General features: G+C 36.1%; 3 protein-coding genes across 4 annotated transcripts; 1 reads left to right on the top strand and 2 right to left on the bottom strand.

Annotated features, from left to right (window-relative positions):
* Positions 1 to 873: 873 nt before the first annotated feature.
* Positions 874 to 1,329, bottom strand: LOC104228243 (E3 ubiquitin-protein ligase SIRP1-like). The gene has a single exon (XM_009780681.2). The coding sequence runs from the start codon at positions 1,327 to 1,329 to the stop codon at positions 874 to 876; it is 456 nt and encodes a 151-aa protein (XP_009778983.1).
* Positions 1,330 to 3,765: 2,436 nt separating this feature from the next.
* LOC104228244 (defective in cullin neddylation protein AAR3) lies at positions 3,766 to 10,315 on the top strand. 2 transcript variants are annotated; one of them, XM_009780682.2, is made up of 10 exons: positions 3,766 to 4,093; positions 4,425 to 4,542; positions 5,394 to 5,445; positions 5,737 to 5,812; positions 5,927 to 6,009; positions 6,997 to 7,093; positions 8,528 to 8,573; positions 9,158 to 9,240; positions 9,323 to 9,639; positions 9,918 to 10,315. In XM_009780682.2, the coding sequence occupies exons 1-9, from the start codon at positions 4,036 to 4,038 to the stop codon at positions 9,637 to 9,639; spliced, it is 930 nt and encodes a 309-aa protein (XP_009778984.1). In that variant the 5' UTR covers positions 3,766 to 4,035; the 3' UTR covers positions 9,918 to 10,315. The 2 variants fall into 2 exon arrangements, with proteins under 2 accessions (XP_009778984.1, XP_070023767.1); XM_070167666.1 differs by having other exon boundaries at positions 4,425 to 4,553; positions 5,378 to 5,445; positions 9,918 to 10,048.
* A 622-nt stretch (positions 10,316 to 10,937) lies between these two features.
* On the bottom strand, positions 10,938 to 18,267 carry LOC104228246 (granule-bound starch synthase 2, chloroplastic/amyloplastic). Its single transcript, XM_009780684.2, has 8 exons — positions 17,751 to 18,267; positions 16,513 to 17,170; positions 14,940 to 15,004; positions 14,504 to 14,581; positions 14,292 to 14,402; positions 13,783 to 13,827; positions 13,292 to 13,465; positions 10,938 to 12,250 (listed from the first exon to the last, which is right to left on the bottom strand). Exons 1-8 carry the CDS (start codon positions 18,048 to 18,050, stop codon positions 11,294 to 11,296), a joined length of 2,388 nt encoding a protein of 795 aa, XP_009778986.1. The 5' UTR covers positions 18,051 to 18,267; the 3' UTR covers positions 10,938 to 11,293.
* Between the last annotated feature and the right edge of the window lie 602 nt (positions 18,268 to 18,869).

Genomic DNA, 18,869 nt, shown 5'->3' with positions numbered 1-18,869 from the left:
AAATTTCAACAATTGGCCGTGCCTCTATCGAAGCCTTTGTCGCAAATACATCAACTTGCAAAAGTGCAAAACACTTACCACCAAAGGATGTGATGCAGTGTATGGAACTCCTCCTCCCTTAACTAGATGTCTCGGGTTCGAGCCCTAGTATGAAAAATCCTTTGGTAAAGAGCGCTTCCCCCCGAATGGGGCCCTACGCGGCGCGAATCCAAATATATTCGGGCTCCAACGAGGATACCGAATACCGGGCGGAAAACAAAAAAAAAAGTGCAAAACACTTGTTCTGACAAGCTCACATTTTAAAACATAAATATTTTGTTATGCATTTCATCAAATACTTTAAATTCATACTTTTAGAAGAAAATAGGTGTTACTATGTAGGGGCTTAGACAATATTTGGTTTAATTAAAAAAAAATATTTGAAGTTGAAATTGAAAAAAGAGTATTATTTCACTTGAAATATTCTTCAAATCAATTTTTCAAACTTTAAATTCACTATTTTAAGTGGAAATTGAACTAATAGACCAAATCAAAAAATAAACATTGATTTGCAAATCATACTAGTATTATTTATTCTGATCACACAGTTTGAAAAACTCTATTGAACTTCAATCCAATACAAAACAAGATGAACTTAAAACTCAAATCCATTGTGTACAAAGTAAATAAGAGCTTTTCTAATAATCCACAAGATTTAATCATAATCAAGGGCGGAGAAGCTAGAATTGTAGCTACAAGTTTGGTATAACCTAATAATTTTGGCCAAAATCCTATATTTGTGTTAACAAATTCACTTACTATGTCAAAATAATTTATTTAAAACCCACTAAGCTGTATCTTTTAGAATCCAAAGCACATAAACTCAAAATTCTGTCATTGAATACGATGAGCTAAGAGGGTGTCACTAAATTCTAAAGGATAGTGATTAATGCTACTGCTAACTAATTCCGGTCTCTCCACAGGCAACTTATACCTACAAACTGGACACGATCCATGTCTCTCCAACCACTTGTTAATACAATTCGAATGATAACGATGTTTACATGGCATCTCTTTAGTTTTTTCCCCGACTTGAAACTCCAACAAACAAATAGCACATTCTTCTTCATGTTCTACAATTTGAATAATTGGCAGTGCCTCTATTGATGCCTTGGTCGCTGGTAGTGAAGGCCCCTCATTCTGAGCGGCTCCGAAATTTGGCGGTGATGATCTTATCGGAACCACATCGATTATTCTAGTTCTGGTGAATCCATTCTGACGAAGCCGTTGATCTGATATACCCACACCTGATAAATCCGATCTGATGACTGTCACCGTCGGCGTCGCCATCGTCTATAGTTGTAGATACGTAATGAAGGGCAAAGGTAGTAAGTATATTGGAAGGCAACTTGAGAAGGTTGGCTGTTTGTGTATATATAATGTAATGCATAATATAATGAAGAACCTAGTTATGGTTGGATTTGGTATAAGTAATTCTAAACCAACGTTTTAATTGGAGAAACTTGGGGGATTTGCAACTATACCCGCTTTTTGGATCACGTTTTAACTTATACCTGCTTTGCAAATTTTTTTTGCAAGCATACCCACTTTTCGCGTAAACTTCAGGCATACGGGCCTGAAGCAGCAAAGACAATCATGCAAACTTCAGCATTCTAGTAGACGAGCCTGAAGTTGTTTGTAATTGCAGGACTTAAGCATTCTACTAGCTGAAATTTTGTTCTCTATTTGCTAAACTTCAGCATGTTTTAGCTGAAGTTTTGTCCTGGATTCAATAGTTTTGTTATAAAGCTTTTTCAAAAATTTAAGCAGAAGATGCTAAAGTTATTTAGTTCATTTGTAAAAACTTCATCACTAAATAAGCTGAAGTTTTGTCCTGGATTCATTAGTTTTGTCATAAAGCTTTTTTCAAAAACTTCAGCAGAAGATGCTGAAGTTATTTAGTTCATTTGTAAAAACTTCAGCACTAAATAAGCTGAAGTTTTGTCCTGAATTCATTAGTTTTGTCATAAAGCTTTTTCAAAAACTTCAGCATAAGATGCTGAAGTTATTTAGTTTATTTGTAAAACCTTCGGCGCTAAATAAACTAAAGTTTTTGTCCTACAGTCGTACTAGCTTAAGTTTCAAAGCTTCATCATAATAGTTCAACTTTCAAAGCTTAGTGTAAGAATTGTATCAATAAAGCCGCAATCAGCTTGCTATTTGATATTTCATTCCTGGATCAATCTGAATTCATTACAAATATAATAAATACAGATAATGAATTATAAAATAGATGAAGAAAAGTTCTAAAACGCTGTTTCAACAAAAAGGGCAGTCACTATGAGCAAATCAGCAGTAAAATATACTACAAATTACAAAAAATGAAGAATAGAATAAAGAATAGAAAAGAAAGGAGCGCACACATAGCAGGAAAAAGGAGGCGCCTGAAGTTGTAAAAATTAGGGTATAGGTTAAATAATTTTAAAAATATGGGTATAGATTAAGTGGGAATGAGTATAGATTAATGGGATGCCCCGTGCAATTTTTACGAGAAACTTTATATGGAATTCTAAACCAACGTTGTAATTGGAGAACCTTTTAAACACTCCGAATAACGTCTCTGTTTTCTTTATTTTTAGCAGAATGCTCTTTTTATTTCCTAGTACCTTTTAATGGAATTTTAATAAGTAGATACATAAGGGAGGATGGTCAAATCTTGTAAAATTCGAAATAGCACAATCTTAATGAAGCTCCAACTTGAGGAATAACTAGTCAAGTAGAGGGTTAAATTTGAACTATTTTCTCGAAGTATTTTGATACCTGAAATCCGTTTATCTCACACTGAAGTTCCATTAAATAATGATAGGACAAATACACAATGATTCGTAAACGACAAGGAATAATACGCTAAAGGTAATACTCCTCTCGAATGTTGTCAAAAAGCTTGCAGACTTGAATGGACCAGATATATATACTTCGGCTACCTATAAAGCGCTCTAGTAAGGGGCTTGGGCTCCAAAGCCGACCTTACTCAACAAGCACTTTTTTTAATAAGGTTGTTTGTTTTCACTCATTGAAGATTTTATCTACAAAAGAAGATCAATCGGAATACTCAAATTGCTTTTATTGACATCAAAGAATGTGAGGTCGTCTTTCTTTCCGGCCGCCATGCAGTTCGCTTTAAAGAGAAGGGGAGGAGCAGTTATTTATGTAATTACATTGTATTAAATTCAAAGAAAAATATTACAAGTTTGGCACTCTCTAAATGGGTTTTTTTTAAAACTTTTTTTTCATTGACGAATATTTAAACTTAGAGGGTGGTCCCCCTTGGACAAAAAATTTAATGGAGAATCAATTTGAGCAATTTTGAATAGTATAGGAATAAATTTGAACCTTTTCCATGTATATTGTTGGCCTACCATTGGAATGTTAAAACTTTCAATAAACTACCAGAGCTATTAAATGACTAATAATGATATCTTCAGTATAAATTTTGAAATATTCGTTCTAAAAATATGTCTTTTTTTCTTAAGTAATTTACCTTAACAATTAAAAACTAAAGTGAAAAAAACAATCCCTTAACTATAATTATAAGTGGTAAATATGTATGTACGAATCACATATCTTGCATGTATTAGTTTGACATTAATATTTCTTTTCTGAAAAAATCCAATTTAATTGAAATGCCATTTTTGACATAAAATGGCATTTGACATCCCGAGAGCGACAATAGTTTATGTTACTCCATTAAATAGAATGAATATCTTGTTGGGTTTAAATGTAAATAAACCCAAGGAAGCAAAGTTTTCATGGTGTCTCTTTTTGACTTCAACTTGAAGACGGAATGTGGCTGTAAAATTTTAATCTAAATTTCGTATCAGAATATTCGTATACCGTTAAACCTTGCAGCTAAGTTGCGTTTAATATACAAAAGAAGCAAAACTGAGAAAAAGGATAACACTATCACTACTGGAGAGAATCTCAGCTTGTGTTGCTCTCTTTAGATTAGGGTTCAGAGTCTCGAGCGAACCCCAAAACCAGTCTGTTGCTATAGTCATGGACTCCCCCGCTGTCAATCACTTGGATATCTTCGATATTTATCGCCGATATTGTGGTTAATTAACTTTCTCCTTTTTCTACTTTTAATTTTCATTTCGTAACTTTCTTGCTATTTATAGTTTGTCTAGTGCTATTAATAGACTGTGAGATGAATCTTATGAATGTCTGAATTTGGTAATATTTAAAGTCAGGATCGACTATAAGAATCCTTAATATCCATTCAGTTCAATTCGGTCCTATTTCATTCATGAAACTATGTAAAGCGCCATACTTTTGTCTTTGATCTGGATGTTAGGTTTAATTTATTAATATAGGTCAGGTTTATATAATTAATTGGTGTTTTTTAACTTAAGTTGCTCTTATTACTTCTGGGGTTTCCTTTGCAGAAATCATGTCTGGAACATATGCTGCTGGGAGCGGAGAAGACGACCTGCAGAAAGCGAGATTCTCAAGAGAGGCATTGAATCAGCTTATGAAGTTCGTGGAGTCAAGTTTGCACATAAGGCATGTATTCGGTAGGACATGTAACTACCAGCATTTTTTGGGTCTTCATTCAAGAATAGAAAAAAAAATACGGTTTTTCATTTGTTTTGTAAGTAAAAATAGATTTATTCACTATCGGCAAAAAAAGATTTTTTTTTTATGAATAACTGCAGCACGAAGGAGAGTTTGCTGGACTTGGATCCTTTATGTATGTAACGAATCCAAGAAGTCCATTACTATACAAGAATTGTACCAATATGCATTTCAACTTAACATGAGAAATTTTCTGTTTTCCCTTGAAATCACCTGCCCGTGAAAGTTTCAAAGGCTTGACTAATATCAAAGAATAGTTGGGACTTCTCTAGATGCGATGCATTTGAAAGTATAAAACTTTTAGGGCAAAATATATTGCATAGATACTATCCTTCAACCTTCTTTTGCTGATATAGATTTATATATATTGGGTAGTAGGTAATTGCAATTACAGATAAGTGAAGACAGTAGGTGACAATTGCGGTTTCTGGCTTGCGAAAACAAAGGTTCCAAGGCTGAATGGTTGAGAGAATAACATTAATAAACAAATCAAATTTGTGGTTCATAAAAAAAAAGATCAAATTGTTTGAACGGGGCAGATTTGTGGTTGAATCTATTAGTAATGATACTTTGGCCGTCAGTAAGAAATTCCCATATCACTTCTCTTTTGAGTAGGAATATATGTGTGATTTTATATTGGAAAGCCAAATACGTTTACCAAATATGTGATCATGTTGCTTAGTTGTGTTAGTTTTAAATCACCTTTCATTATGTGGGGGGTAGATAGATTGGTCATATGAGGTTGATAATATTGAGAAATCAGTTTTCATCCATGGCAGGCCGGCTATCTTTGAAGAAGTGTACAAGCTTATGTTGCGGTTAAATTTGGAGGTTTGTTGATTAGATGATGTTATGATGACTGAATTTGTTTCATTTGAAACTATCTTATATTGTTAATTAATATGGGAGCTTTTGTTGGGAAGGGGGATTTCTTTTCCTGCTTTTCTACTTCTTTTCCTCTTCTTTTGTGTGCACTGAGTTGGGGGGAGGTGAACATTATGGGCTCTGTTCCATATTCATGATTCATCCACGTCCATCTCCTTTACTGTTAGCCTTAAAACATTATTAAAAAAAAATTCCAATCATCAAAAAAGGAACTTACATTGCATTTCCTTTTTGTAGGCTGACTTCTCCGAGTTCTCCCGTTTCTATGATTTTGTTTTCTTCATTTGCAGAGAAAATGGACAAAAGAACATCAGTAAGTTGACTACTTGTAAATGATCTTGCAAGCGAGCTTGCTCATGCTTCATAAAGCATTTACAGTGCATTTAGCTCCATGTCAATCTTATTTTGCATTCAAAAATATTTTCAGCCATAAGCAAAGCTGTTACTGCCTGGAAATTAGTTTTAGCTAGAAGGTTTCGGCTACTTGACCACTGGTGCAACTTTGTTGAGGTAAGTGTCAGTGCTGCTAATGGATCTCATATCATGTGTTCGAATTGCATTGTTCATCTGTTTGTATGCCTTAAAATTGTAGAATTCTAAGAATTATTAAAAATTCATCAATTACATAGGTATGTGCTTGCTCGAATCTTGGCTTCTCTTAGATTAACTGAGTAGAGAATTAGTCTGCTTTGTAAAGTTTGTCTTAAATGTCAATGTAATACAAACAAAAGGTCTTGTCATCTGATGAAGAGAAGTCGCGGATCGTGGATGTCGCACCATTAGCACTCGTGTGGGTCGTATGGAAGGAGAGAAAAAGGAGCCCTTTTGAAGGGATAGAGAATGTCTACTTATATTTGAGGACAACCTATCATTCCTAGTTCTTTATGGACCCATGAAATTCCTGTTTGTGTGTAACGTTAAATGTCGTTAGTAGAGAATCATATTATGTTATAAATTCTCTACCTTTTTTTTTCCGGCTTGTATTCATAAGATTTTCCAAACAACAACAACACCACCTCTGTGCCAAACATGTGAGGGTTTTTCGTAAGATTGACTAGTTATAAGCTGGCTGCTCGTCTACCGCAATCATCCTCCTTTATTCGGGCTTGGGACGGGCAATATGAGCAAACTCACACCAGGCGGAGTTATAGATGAGATTTTCCCATTATTAGTACAATTATATACCTTGCAAAAGAAAAAAAAAACTTTGCCATCTGATAGAGGATTTGTTCTTTTTGTCTTTCCTCATTATTGTGCTCATTTTCTTATCTGTGTTTTTGGTTGGGGCATTGGGATTTTTCTATAGTAGTGGGATTGGCAGTCAATTCCTGGAAATTTTATGCATGTCTTAACTTGTCTTTGTCAACTTCAAGGAGCTTCCAGGGTGGTGCTTAACTTCCCAAAGAATGATATTCTACTTTATGGTTGGGTGACTCCAGAATGTTGTGAACTGCTAAATTTCCTATATAGTGACTTGTTTACTGTCTCGATTCACAGAAAAATCAGCGATACAATATATCCGAGGATACTTGGCAGCAAGTTTTGGCCTTTAGCCGTTCTGTGCATGAAAATCTTGAAGGGTATGATCGGGGAGGTATTAATTTTTTGCAGTTGCAGCTTTTCAATTATCACCATCCAGAACCTGTCAATGTGACCCTTATTCATTCTTAATAGAGACGTATTGCTTAGTTTGTTCCTGAAGATCCTATGTTTTTCTCGCATAATATGTGCTGATGCTTAATACCTGAAAATAAATATCGCCAGTAAAAAGATGTTTATCGACTCTATATTAACTGAACTTCCAATCAATTTGTGGTTTTTGGTTACGATCTTAATCATGTTATTTGACATTTTTACTTCTTGCTGATGCAAATTTGCAGACTATTCTCTATACACCTGTCTGCTTCTGTCCTTTTGGAGGATTTAGGTGATATATTTCTAAAGAAGTCAAGCGGGAATATATGCACCAGATAAATTTGTACGGGATATGCTTCATAAAAGCTTCCTGTAAACTTTGAGTCATGTTGTCGTTTGATTAAGAAGCTTCCTGTATATATGGTGGTGAAATGTGATAGAAAGTCCTGCATATTTAGCAGAGAAATCTGGAAATGACCTCCATCGTTCTGTGATCTAGTAATCCACCTGTCGTTTACTTTCTAATGAGTAATAATCATAAGCTGTTACTGAAGATGCTGAAGAAACAGAGTGAGCTTAAGCCTATAGTAACATGAAATCTTATTTAGGCTGGAAGACCAAGAAGCATAATTAATTGGAGTCTTATGTATCAAATTTAAAGCTTCCATTGAGGGGGTCCTATCATATGTTGCTGGTGCAGTGCATCTGTGAGATCTGGGAATACTGCATATGCAAGAGTTATTCTCTAGCTATAGGAGATTAGAAACACAAAAGAGTTATGGATTGGCAATTCCAGTGGTCTGTTAGATAAAATGAGAGCGTATGAAGGACGCCATGTCCTCCAGTGGACAAAAGCCGGGTTACTTGCTGAGCTTATCTCAAGTCTTCATACCACTCGAAGAAATTCCACTAATTTGGCATTATGGGTGTTTCCTATTACCAAATCACCCTTATAGTTCGATGTGGTATTTATAAGAACTTAAGAAGTATTTTTTAAAGTTCAATGTCGTACTTATAAGTTTTGTTGCTTATAAGTTTAATATGATATCTCAATCAATGTACAATCTCTCAAACAAATTAGTTGACTATCATATAAACTGGGTACGAAGGAGAAACATTTTTACCTTCCAAAAGTAGAAGGTTAATTTTCTTCCCACTGCCTCAGTCATTTCCTCACTTGTCTTGTCTTTCTTTTCTGTTGAGTAATTATGTCCTTTACGATATACAGTATGGAGTGAATTTGGACTTCTTTGATATTATGGAACGATGATGATGTTTAGAATACCAGTTTCCTTTTTTGTGTATTTGTTCTTCGATCTTACTCCTTGCTCCTCCCTCCCCTTCCTAAACTAAAAAGATCCACTCTATTTAATGTTTGGGTTATTCTCTGCAGGAGCTTGGCCAGTTTTGATTGATGACTTTGTGGAGCACATGTACAGGTTGGCCATTAACCAATTTCCTTGTGCAAGTCAGAATTCTCATCTGCTGCTGCTTCTGTTATCTAGATTAAATTGGTCTTATTCATATCCTCTTTTCTTCATTTTTGGGGCACAAAGAGGTTATTCCATGGATGACATGTGTGTATCTTAGAGATGCAATTACCCCCTATTGCTTATGCTTAGAGAGTATAAGCTTGGTATTATATGACTCAGGAGATTGATCTTTATCAATCACATGTATCATTAAAATATTCATCTTATAGACAAGGTATCAAGAAATTCTAACTGAGATGATTGATTGTATAGAACTTCATGGACTTGGTATTGTTCTTGGACCATCATGGTTGGTAGTTCATGGTTACACAACTTGTGGTTGGTTCCTTCCCATGGATAATTTCATTGCATGATCTATTTTCTCTTTCACTGAGGATATGTCTAGATTTAGGTTCAGACCGCAGCATAAACTGATAGAGAAACCTTGGCCTTGCTTTTGCATTCTGTACCGACCCAATGTACTTTCTGAGGTCATTAGCAGTTTGTACTTCATTTTTCACTAGATTTGACGAGTCAGCTTTGCTATGCAGGATTGGAGGAGTCGATACTATTTCTAACTCATTCTGTAGCTGTGGTGATTCAGGAGCCCAGTCATTTGAGGATTCTTTCCCTGGTAATTGCTGCTGAAAAAACTTTCTTGGATACCACTGAATTATCTTTTAGATTATTCCATGTTTCTGTTGTTTTTGGTGCAGGACTGAAAGCTTTTCCTGGTTTGAAGAGGAAGTCTTGTGGCAATTTGCAAAGAGAAGAAGAATCATATGATGGGTATCCTGTCATGGATGTGATTGTCAATTCCAAGAGGAGGCACATTAAATTTGGCAACCAAAGTTTTCACTGGACTGACAACCAATCACATGGTTGCTTGGAAACGGTTAAACCAAACTACCCCTTAAATCATTCTGCATCTCCATGCGCTGTTGAAGGTTGCCTGTCCAAGAGTCTTGCCGGACTCTTCTCAAGTCCTTCGCGTTTGCAGTTTGATGAAGAAAGGAGAGTTTCCTATACATAGGTATGTGATCTGACAGGTACTTGGGGTATCATGTTTTGTTCTTTTTTGGGTGTGTAATTGTTCATTACTGCAAGCTTAAATGGAGCGACATAAATAATGACGATTCATATAGCCGACCCCACGTGCTTGGGATTGAGGTCTAGTAGTAATTATTATAACTTGTTCATTACAGCAATATGACATAAAGCAGTGTGGTCTAACATTTTGTTCTTGTTCAATTAGTTTTGGACGTGTTAATATCTGTTCTCTGGTATCTAATTATGTGCTTTTCATAGCAGAATTTGTGGTGATCTGGAAGGGGTCTGTTAATGGTCATCGGAGTCATCTCCCTGAGTTCTATTTCACACGGCTGATCAGCGGATATGATTGCAAGTATGCGGACAAGCATGCGAGTAGCTGCAAGTATTAGCTTGAAGTGAAGTAGAACCAGGGATCTATCAGTTTGTTATCTAGGGTTAGCAGCAGAGGAGAGTCAGAAACCAGCATCCTTGGACTTGCACCCATAGATCGATTACCGGCATTAGACAGTGTCATTAAGGGAAGTGCGACATGCGGATTAGATATCTGAACTTCACTATTATTATTATTATTGTTCTCCCGGTATTGCTCGGGAGAAGCGCTGGTGTCAATTACAGCTATGTTCTTAGTGCAAGGCTTTGTGCTTTCTTTCAAGTGATTCACTGATGCTGCTTCTAATTCTCTTTTTGGTTGTGTGCTCGTGTCCGAACATTTGATGTCTCTGGTCAGCAAATCTAAGGAGTTCTATCTGGTCTTTAAATCTGAATCACTAGACACCCAATTAAACAGATAACTGCTTGACAAGAGATCGACCGTGTATATCATCATTGCTGCAAGTTTCGACAAAACAACTTTGGTGGCTGATAGCCAGATGATCACAAAATCAATACGCCAAAAGTAAAATTTTAATCTATTTTCAGTCCTTGCTATCGTCCTCTCTCAATTGCCAATCCTTTCAAGAAGAGAGGGAGTCCCTTACAGTAGATTCCGACACCTATGATGGACCTCCTTGAGAGCAGTATCAAATGGTGAAGAAACTTGTCGAAAATACTTGAAATGCCGTTATGACTAATGAGCTTACTATAGCAGCATATGTATTGAATGTCTCGGTTCAATTCAAAATATTACTTCTTATGTAGCATGAATTCAATTAAATTGATGTTGAAACCCTCGAGCATCATGCTCATATACTAGAAAACCGGTTAAGTGGAATGTTATGAGCCTAATTTACTCGCTTCAGAAAAAATTGGGGTCACTGGTCACTGATTTTATGCTTGATATTTGACACTAGCTGATTCCTTAAAACTTTCAACAAAAAAGAGTAGAGATTGGCTACATACAACAAAATCTTGGTAACTGTAAAGAATATATACATGATGATATATATGACCAAGTATGACCACCATACGTGAAGTAGCCAACATGTTGCATCCTCTCGTTTCATGACCAGAAATAGGGCTTTCAATCACTTGAGAAAGACAAGGGTTTTGAACTTATCTTGGGTAAGCACATTTGGAGCAATGCGATATACCCAGCAAAACTCGATATTTGGACCCTTTAGAGTTTAGGGAAGAGCTGAAACACCTTTTCATTGTATGGCCACAAGTTGTTGACATTTACAGACGCGTAATGAGCCTCACCACTGATACTTCGCAGCAACAAGAACTTCCTCATAGTTATGAGCAGCATTATCCCAACTTAGGTCTTGTGTCATACCGCGTCTCTGAAGCCCCTCCCAACTCTCTTTGTACTCGCGGTAAGTCAGTAAGCAATTTCCTAATGCGTGGATCAGCTGGTTAGCCTCAGCCCTACTGAAGGTCCATCCTAATCCTGACTCGTTAAAAGGATCAAAAGGCTGCACAGTATCTCTAAGTCCTCCTACAGCATGAACAACAGGAATAGTCCCATATTTCATCGCATAAAGCTGGTTAAGTCCACAAGGCTCAAATCTAGAAGGCATGAGCAGAATGTCTGCACCAGCAGTTATACGATGAGCAGTCTTCACGGAGAAACCAACCCATCCTCTAATTTTATCATTGTATTGGCACTCAAATTGCCTTAGCATCTGTTCAAGGTCAGGCCTGCCCGTCCCCAACATGACCAGTTGTACATCCTGACCCATCATCCAAGGCACTGCCTCGGCTATCAGATCAACGCCTTTTTGGGGGTCAAGCCTCCCGATGAAACCGATCAGTGGGACATCGTCGCGAATTGGTAAACCAAGTTCCTTCTGCAATGCAGATTTACATTGAGCCTTGCCAGTCTGCAGTGTGTCCAGGGAATAGTTTATGTAACCATCTGACTTTAAGTGAACGTCCAACTCAGGGTTCCACTCTTTTGTATCAATCCCATTTACAATACCCCGTAATTTCCAATCATTCTCATTAATTATCTCGTGCAATCCCCAGCCACCTTCGGAAGTTTTTAGTTCCCATGAATATCCATGACTAACTGTAACTACACGATCTGCTGTCTTTAGACCAGCTGCAAAAATGTTGAAATGCTCACCTCCTACTGGGTCATACAACCTGAAAATGTCCATGTAGTGTGGTGGAAGATCTACGTATGAAAAATCATCCAAAGGGCCACGACCCTGCACGCAACGGAATAAAATAGAGATGAAAAAAAATAGCCGGCTAAGATTGATATAACCCTTATTTACTTTACTGAAAGAAAAAAATAAATTACTCAAATCAGGAAATACTAACAATTGCAGAATTTGGGAAGAGAGTACTCCAACTACTCTACTCTTTTACATTTCAAACCTTTATTTTACTCTCTTCACATCAAACTTAAAGTAATAATCTACCAAAAATTGTAAAACAATTGCACAGGTCAAAGTAGTCATATTTAAATTGGACGAACAGAGTATTTCTAGTTCTCTGCTGCTTACATGCGTAAAATCTTGCTTACTCCATAAACCCTCCTCTGTCTCTTTCATGCAGCAAATTCTTTATCACATGAAAGTTTATCCAAATACACATCATATGAGGCAAGAAAAATAAAGAAAAAGATGATAACTAGTAGCAGAAGCAAAATTCGTCATTGTGCTTAATCATAGCACATGGGAAAAAGGTAGAATCTTACTTTGTTAATATAAAACATCAAGTATGACATATAATTTGGAAACTTCTTTAAGAAATTTCTAATTGTTCTGCGTTGGGTTGATCTCATATTGTTATAGATCATTATGAATGAAGCTTAATTCAGACTCCTTCCCCTGTATCAAATTTTAGTGCTCCTCTTTCTGTATCAATTAGCATAATCCAGACTCCAACAAAAGCATCAATTGTCTTGGTAATGCCCAGAGCAAAACCTTTGAACGAATTTCACATATCAGGCAACACTGCTATACAAGTCTAAGGTATGGTCTTTGCATGAGAAAAATGCAGCTGTAATAAATTCACTGGGTATGGTACTCCTGGTGGTACTAAGATAATGGAACTTGGTGACACAAAAATAATAATTATGTCCCAGGAGCACCTAGTATATGTACAATATTAAAGTAGTCATTTATATTATTTATTTATTGATAACTGAGAAATCCCGGAGAGCTAGCTGGTGCAAAGTTCGAAACTCGGTGGATAATGCACGGATGGACTAGAAAACTGCTATAGATGCTAATGAAACTGACCTGGTGAGCGATGTTATGAATGACCAGGAGAGATCTTGTATATTTCATCATTCCATTGTCACGATAATAAGCTTTCAGATAAACTGGCAATAAAGCAGTATGCCAATCATTAGCAATAAACACTAAATTTCCATCTCCATAGCAAACCCCACCACACGGCACATGCCAAGGAACCTGAAATTGCAAATCAGCCATGTTAGAATATCATCAAAAAAACGTATTTTAAAATCATAGGAACACTACAACAAAAACAACAACCCAATGTAATCCCTCAAAGTGGGGTCTAGGAGGGGTAGAGTGTACGCAGACCTTACCCCTACCTTGTGAAGGTAGAGAGGTAAAATCACAGGAACACTAATAGGCCAAAATATTATGGCAGAAGGGGGCAGGGGGTGTAAACATGGATAAATAGTGCTCAAACAGCATGGCTAAGTTTATTTTGAATGTCAGCAACAAAGGTGGAAGCAGTGTCTTTTTTCTGGCATTCATACCTCAATAGCTGCTTTGCAAAATAAAACCATGCGCTTTAAAATATCCTGCAACAGGAAGGGAAAAATAAGACGTTAAAAGATAGCCAGATAGGTATGAACCAAAACTATATATGAAAAAGGTAATTTGTAATAAACATATATCAAGATTCAAGATTGCTACATCAATAAAGTGAAGTACAATGCAAAGAAGGTAGCTGAAAGTCAAGATCGGTGCTCAGCAAACCGATCCTTATCAGAATCTCTGAGTTCGTACAGAACATAATATTAAACCACATTAAAAAACCACTCCCTCTTGAACTTCCCCACCCAGAAAGAGAAAGGAAAGGTGAAGACACAACCATCTAAGACATCTCAATCCCATAAGGCCCAAATTTTGGTGACTAGGGAAAACATTATGTCGGCCAATCATTTAGAGGACTCAATAATAGAGACTTCACTGCAAATCTAGGAGTCAGAAATTCGGGGATTAGCATGAAATTAGTGGAAAAGTGGGGGCAGGGGGGGTATACCACACGGTTCCCTCCGTAAATGTTGTTCTCCATGTGCCTAAACATGTGACTGTCAATGAAAACAAAATCCACACCATCAATAAAGGCTTGGAAGTAAGTCACTTCTACATCCTGCACAGTTTAAAAATTAAATCCTTAGAAATGGATAGTCATGGCGATAAAATCACAAGCAAAAGTTAAAAGCTATGTCTTATTAATGCAGTCAAACATACCTGACCATCAACTTTATAAATTTTTCTTACACCAGAATCTTGAGGTTCAGCATAGTTGCCATAACGAGGTGCCACAACCTAAGTTTCAGGGGAATGGGCAGAAAAAGGAAACTCCATCATCAAATACATTACATCCTATGCATCTTGGAATGAAAAGGCAAAATTGGAAGAACTAAACAATCTATAGCTTTGTTGGCTAGATAATCCGGATAGACAGCATATGTTTTGGAAACATTGTGAATTTATATCACAGACTAACTTGTCCAGTGGTTGGGAAGATGATGGATAGAGAATATAACACCTCGTGCAGAATATTCGGAGACTTTTTTGTGAAACAGTCTGATACTTCCTAACAGAATTTTTCTGTGTATATTCTGCTTGAAACACGGTTCTTCATGCACACGGAAATTAAAACGTGAAGAATTAAACTAGTTACCATAACTCTGTGGCCACGTCGAGCCAAAGCCTTGGGTAATGCTCCCGCTACATCTCCAAGCCCACCTAAAAAACTCTTCACAAGTAAAAGATATGCTTGCACTGATATGTATATAGATGCATAAATACAATAAAAATCATGCACATCAAAGTGCAAAAAATGTGTACAAATCATGAATATTTGTACGTGCACAAGACTAATAGCATGTTTGGCCAAGCTATAAAAATCAGCTTATCTTAAGAAGTGCTTTTTGAACAAATACTTTGGAGAAAAGCATTTTGTATTTGGCTAATCAATTTGAAAAGTACTTTTGAGCAACAATTTGTGCTTGACCAAGCTTTTCAAAAAGTGCTTTTAAGTATCAAATTACGAATGACACGAAGAGATTTACTTAATAGTTAATATTATATAAGTAGATAAATAATCACAATATTTATTATTAACGACTATACAACAACAACAACAACAACAACAACAACAACAACAACAACAACAACAACAACAACAACAACAACAACAACAACCACCCAGTATAATCCCACTTAGTGGGATCTGGGGAGTGGGATCTGGGGAGGGTAGTGTGTCGCAGACTTTACCCAGGGTAAGAGAGACTGTTTCCAAATAGACCCCGGCATCCTTAACGACTATAATTAATTAATTTTTTTATTTATATAAATGTAAAAATAAAATTGAAAAGCAATTTATTCTTTCAAGATAACAACAACAACATACCCAATAATATCCACACTGTGGGGCTTTATTCTTTCAAGATAATTTAAATATATCAAAAAATCATTCAACAAATATGAAAGTTCACCCCAAAAGTCATTATTTATTATTTAATAATTTAAATTAAGGGGTATTTTGGTATATACAATATTTTGCTAAGAGTATTTTTGGTAGGAAGAAAATATTCTGCTTATGGGAGAAGCTCCTTTTTTTTATTTCTTAAAAAATGCTTAAGCTTCTACCCAATAGCACTTTTTCTCCCCCAAAAAGCTTGGCCAAACACACCTTTTTGAGAAACAAGCACTTTTGACTCTGGGAGAAGCTTGGCCAAACAGGCTACAAGACTGGAGGATGTACAAGTTAGACGAACCAACAAATCATCCATCCTCAACCATCCAGAAGCGGACAAAACAACAATAGTGGAAAAGGCAAAATAAATATAGATTCCTTTTCATTTGACATTCACCTTACCATCTCACCTTGGCCGATCAGTGATGGTTTTTCATTTCATTATGTCTCATTTCATGTGACTAAGAATATGTCAAATAATTATTTTGATAGGTATGAGAATATGTTAATTCTTATATTAATTAGTTATCCAGTTTATTCTAGAGATGATGGAATACTGGAAACTTCATTAACACTATAAGTTGGTGAAAAGAAACAACAAGCACTTCATTATGAATATCTTAATGCTAGTCTTACTCTTTTGCAGGTCCTATGAAATTGAAGTATCATAAACTGAACTAGAATATGAGCTTTCATAGGAACTTCAAGTGTGGGTAATGCACCAACTTACACATTTGTTCCTGGACAGAAGACACATATTTATTGTAAAAGATACCTGTTTTAGACCATGGAGCGCATTCTGCAGCAACCAAAATAACGTTCATAACATTCGTTCCTGCCAATGGAGGGGGTTTCTCATCTACATTCTCAGGGTCTTCAGCCTCTATGTTTGCCTTCTCAGCACTTGATCCTTCAAAATTTTCACTCTTCTGTTCCATGTATGATTGTGCTGAGGATTCTTTAAATAATGAAGGCACATCAGACTGGATCTTTTTTCCAGGAATGTCGACAAAAAATTTGCCTGTCTCTTGACTGAACTTTGGAGTTTCTGGAGGGACATATAATGTTCTTTTGGCAGAACTTACGGCAGAGGAAGTCTGATGACTGGGTGTGACGGATGATCTTGACAGTGGGGTAGCCCTTTCATCGGATTGAGCTGTCTTCAGAGCACCGGGTTTCGACTGCCTTTCCTGATCCAGGTCCCTTTTAACTTCTCTTTTACTTTCAACAAAATCTTGGCTTCTAGCTGCCGGTGTGTTTTTCAGGTCATCAACAATTGGCGGAGTAGCAGTACTAGTTAAAGTACTATTATAGTCTTTATCCATTCCACGGACATCAACATTTGATAAGCTACCATTTCCGTTGTCATAACTATCTTTGGCATCTTCAAAGCTGCTTTTTATTGAAGAGACTACTTTTCTTCTTTCTGCAATCTGATATATAAGGAATTTAAGGAAGAGGACATTCCAAGAATGAAGATAGTTTTTCTTAACACACTATAATACAGTACAAGCCAAAAACAATACCATGCACAGGAAAACAAGTAAACCAAAAAAGCCATATTAAATAACAAATTATTCTACAGACAAACTTCCTTTTTAAAATCACAATTTGGTTCCTATCTTTATCCACAACATCCTGAATAGTACTCACAGCCAGACCCCCAGATCCTTAAGATACTTAATCATGGATTTATTTTCAAAATTGACATACTTCAAACTAAGAGATGGTTAATTCATTTACAGAAGAATGAAACATGTCCAACATCCTAAAACAGAATTTGTATTATTCATTAGCATATGGCTGGCAATTGCTGAATGGTTGATTTTTCTCTCTGCTGTGACATACTATATCATATTTATGCCCATTTGAAAAGAAAAAAAAAGTAAAAGGCATTGGATCACTAGGGCCAACGGCCCTAAAACAATTATCTTTCACTTCTCCTTTATCTTTTAAATTTAAAAAAGAAGAAGCAATTTTTCACTTTATGATTGAATACTAAAGAATTACTACCTGTTGAAGTAGGTCCTTTTGCATGGCTAACACCTTTTTGCTCTTTTCAATTGTAGCCTGTAAAGCCTCATCCGATTCATCATCTGCATTTGCAGCTTCCCCAGAGCTTTTGCCTGTGGCTTTAATTCTCCACATTTGCTCTCTGCTGGAGCCATGAGCTACAGATAACTTGACTATATCTTCACCCAAAACACTTGAACACCCAGCTACAAAAAAAGGAAACTTTTTGGGCTTAAGTGCAAAAAAGGGAAACTTGGGCTGGAATTGATTTCCACTATGAAGAAGAGTGCAATTTTCCATTACAGTGAAGGGAAATCAATCCAAGATTTCAAGAACCAGAGTGATCTAGTGGAAATATGAGTCGACCCAGTTGAGATAATTGATAAATACAGAAACCCAATTGAGATAAATGATTAGTACAGAGAAATCAGACAATGGAAGTCACTATTTGAAAGATTAGGTGTATATATGGGACCCAACAAAGCAAAAATCATGAGGGGATTTGTGTGAGGTTCAGATTCAGTGAGAATCGCAAGCTCAGAGTAGAATTGAATTTATGGTATTGGGAATATCACGTGTAAATTATGGCTTTGTCACTAGCCTACCACTAGCTATTCAGTACGTTTTTGTATCCCTTTTGAGAAAACAACATTGACGGTCCAATATCCAGCGGCCAGCATCCAATAGAGATCGATTGCCAATTTTTCTTTTCATCCGTTGATTGCCATTCACATTCCAAATTTCTTGAGTTACAGCTTGTTTGGGTGGTTGTTACCTGTTGTATTGTATTATATTGTTATTCAAATATAATATTTGTTTTAATTATTACTTAAATTTTATTATATTGTATTGTATCGTTAAATTCGTTGTCATATAATGACAAAATGTATCGCTTTATGGAATGACCGATTTGCTATGGTCGCGTCGTTTCCTTATTTGTTTCTCTCATCTTGCCTTTCCATATTCTTAAATAATCCTATTTATCATTTACCCTACCTTTTTATATAATAATTTTACCTTGTACCTTACTTTTTATTTATAATATTGCAAGTTTATTCTTCATATTATTGGTGCATGACATCATGAAACAATGAAAAACAATACAATCTATCTAAACAT

The sequence above is a fragment of the Nicotiana sylvestris genome, chromosome 2 (assembly GCF_000393655.2).
Source record: "Nicotiana sylvestris chromosome 2, ASM39365v2, whole genome shotgun sequence".
Lineage (NCBI taxonomy): Eukaryota > Viridiplantae > Streptophyta > Magnoliopsida > Solanales > Solanaceae > Nicotiana > Nicotiana sylvestris.
The sequence above is the reverse complement of the archived record's forward strand: the minus strand, read 5'-3'. Positions and strand labels throughout refer to the sequence as shown.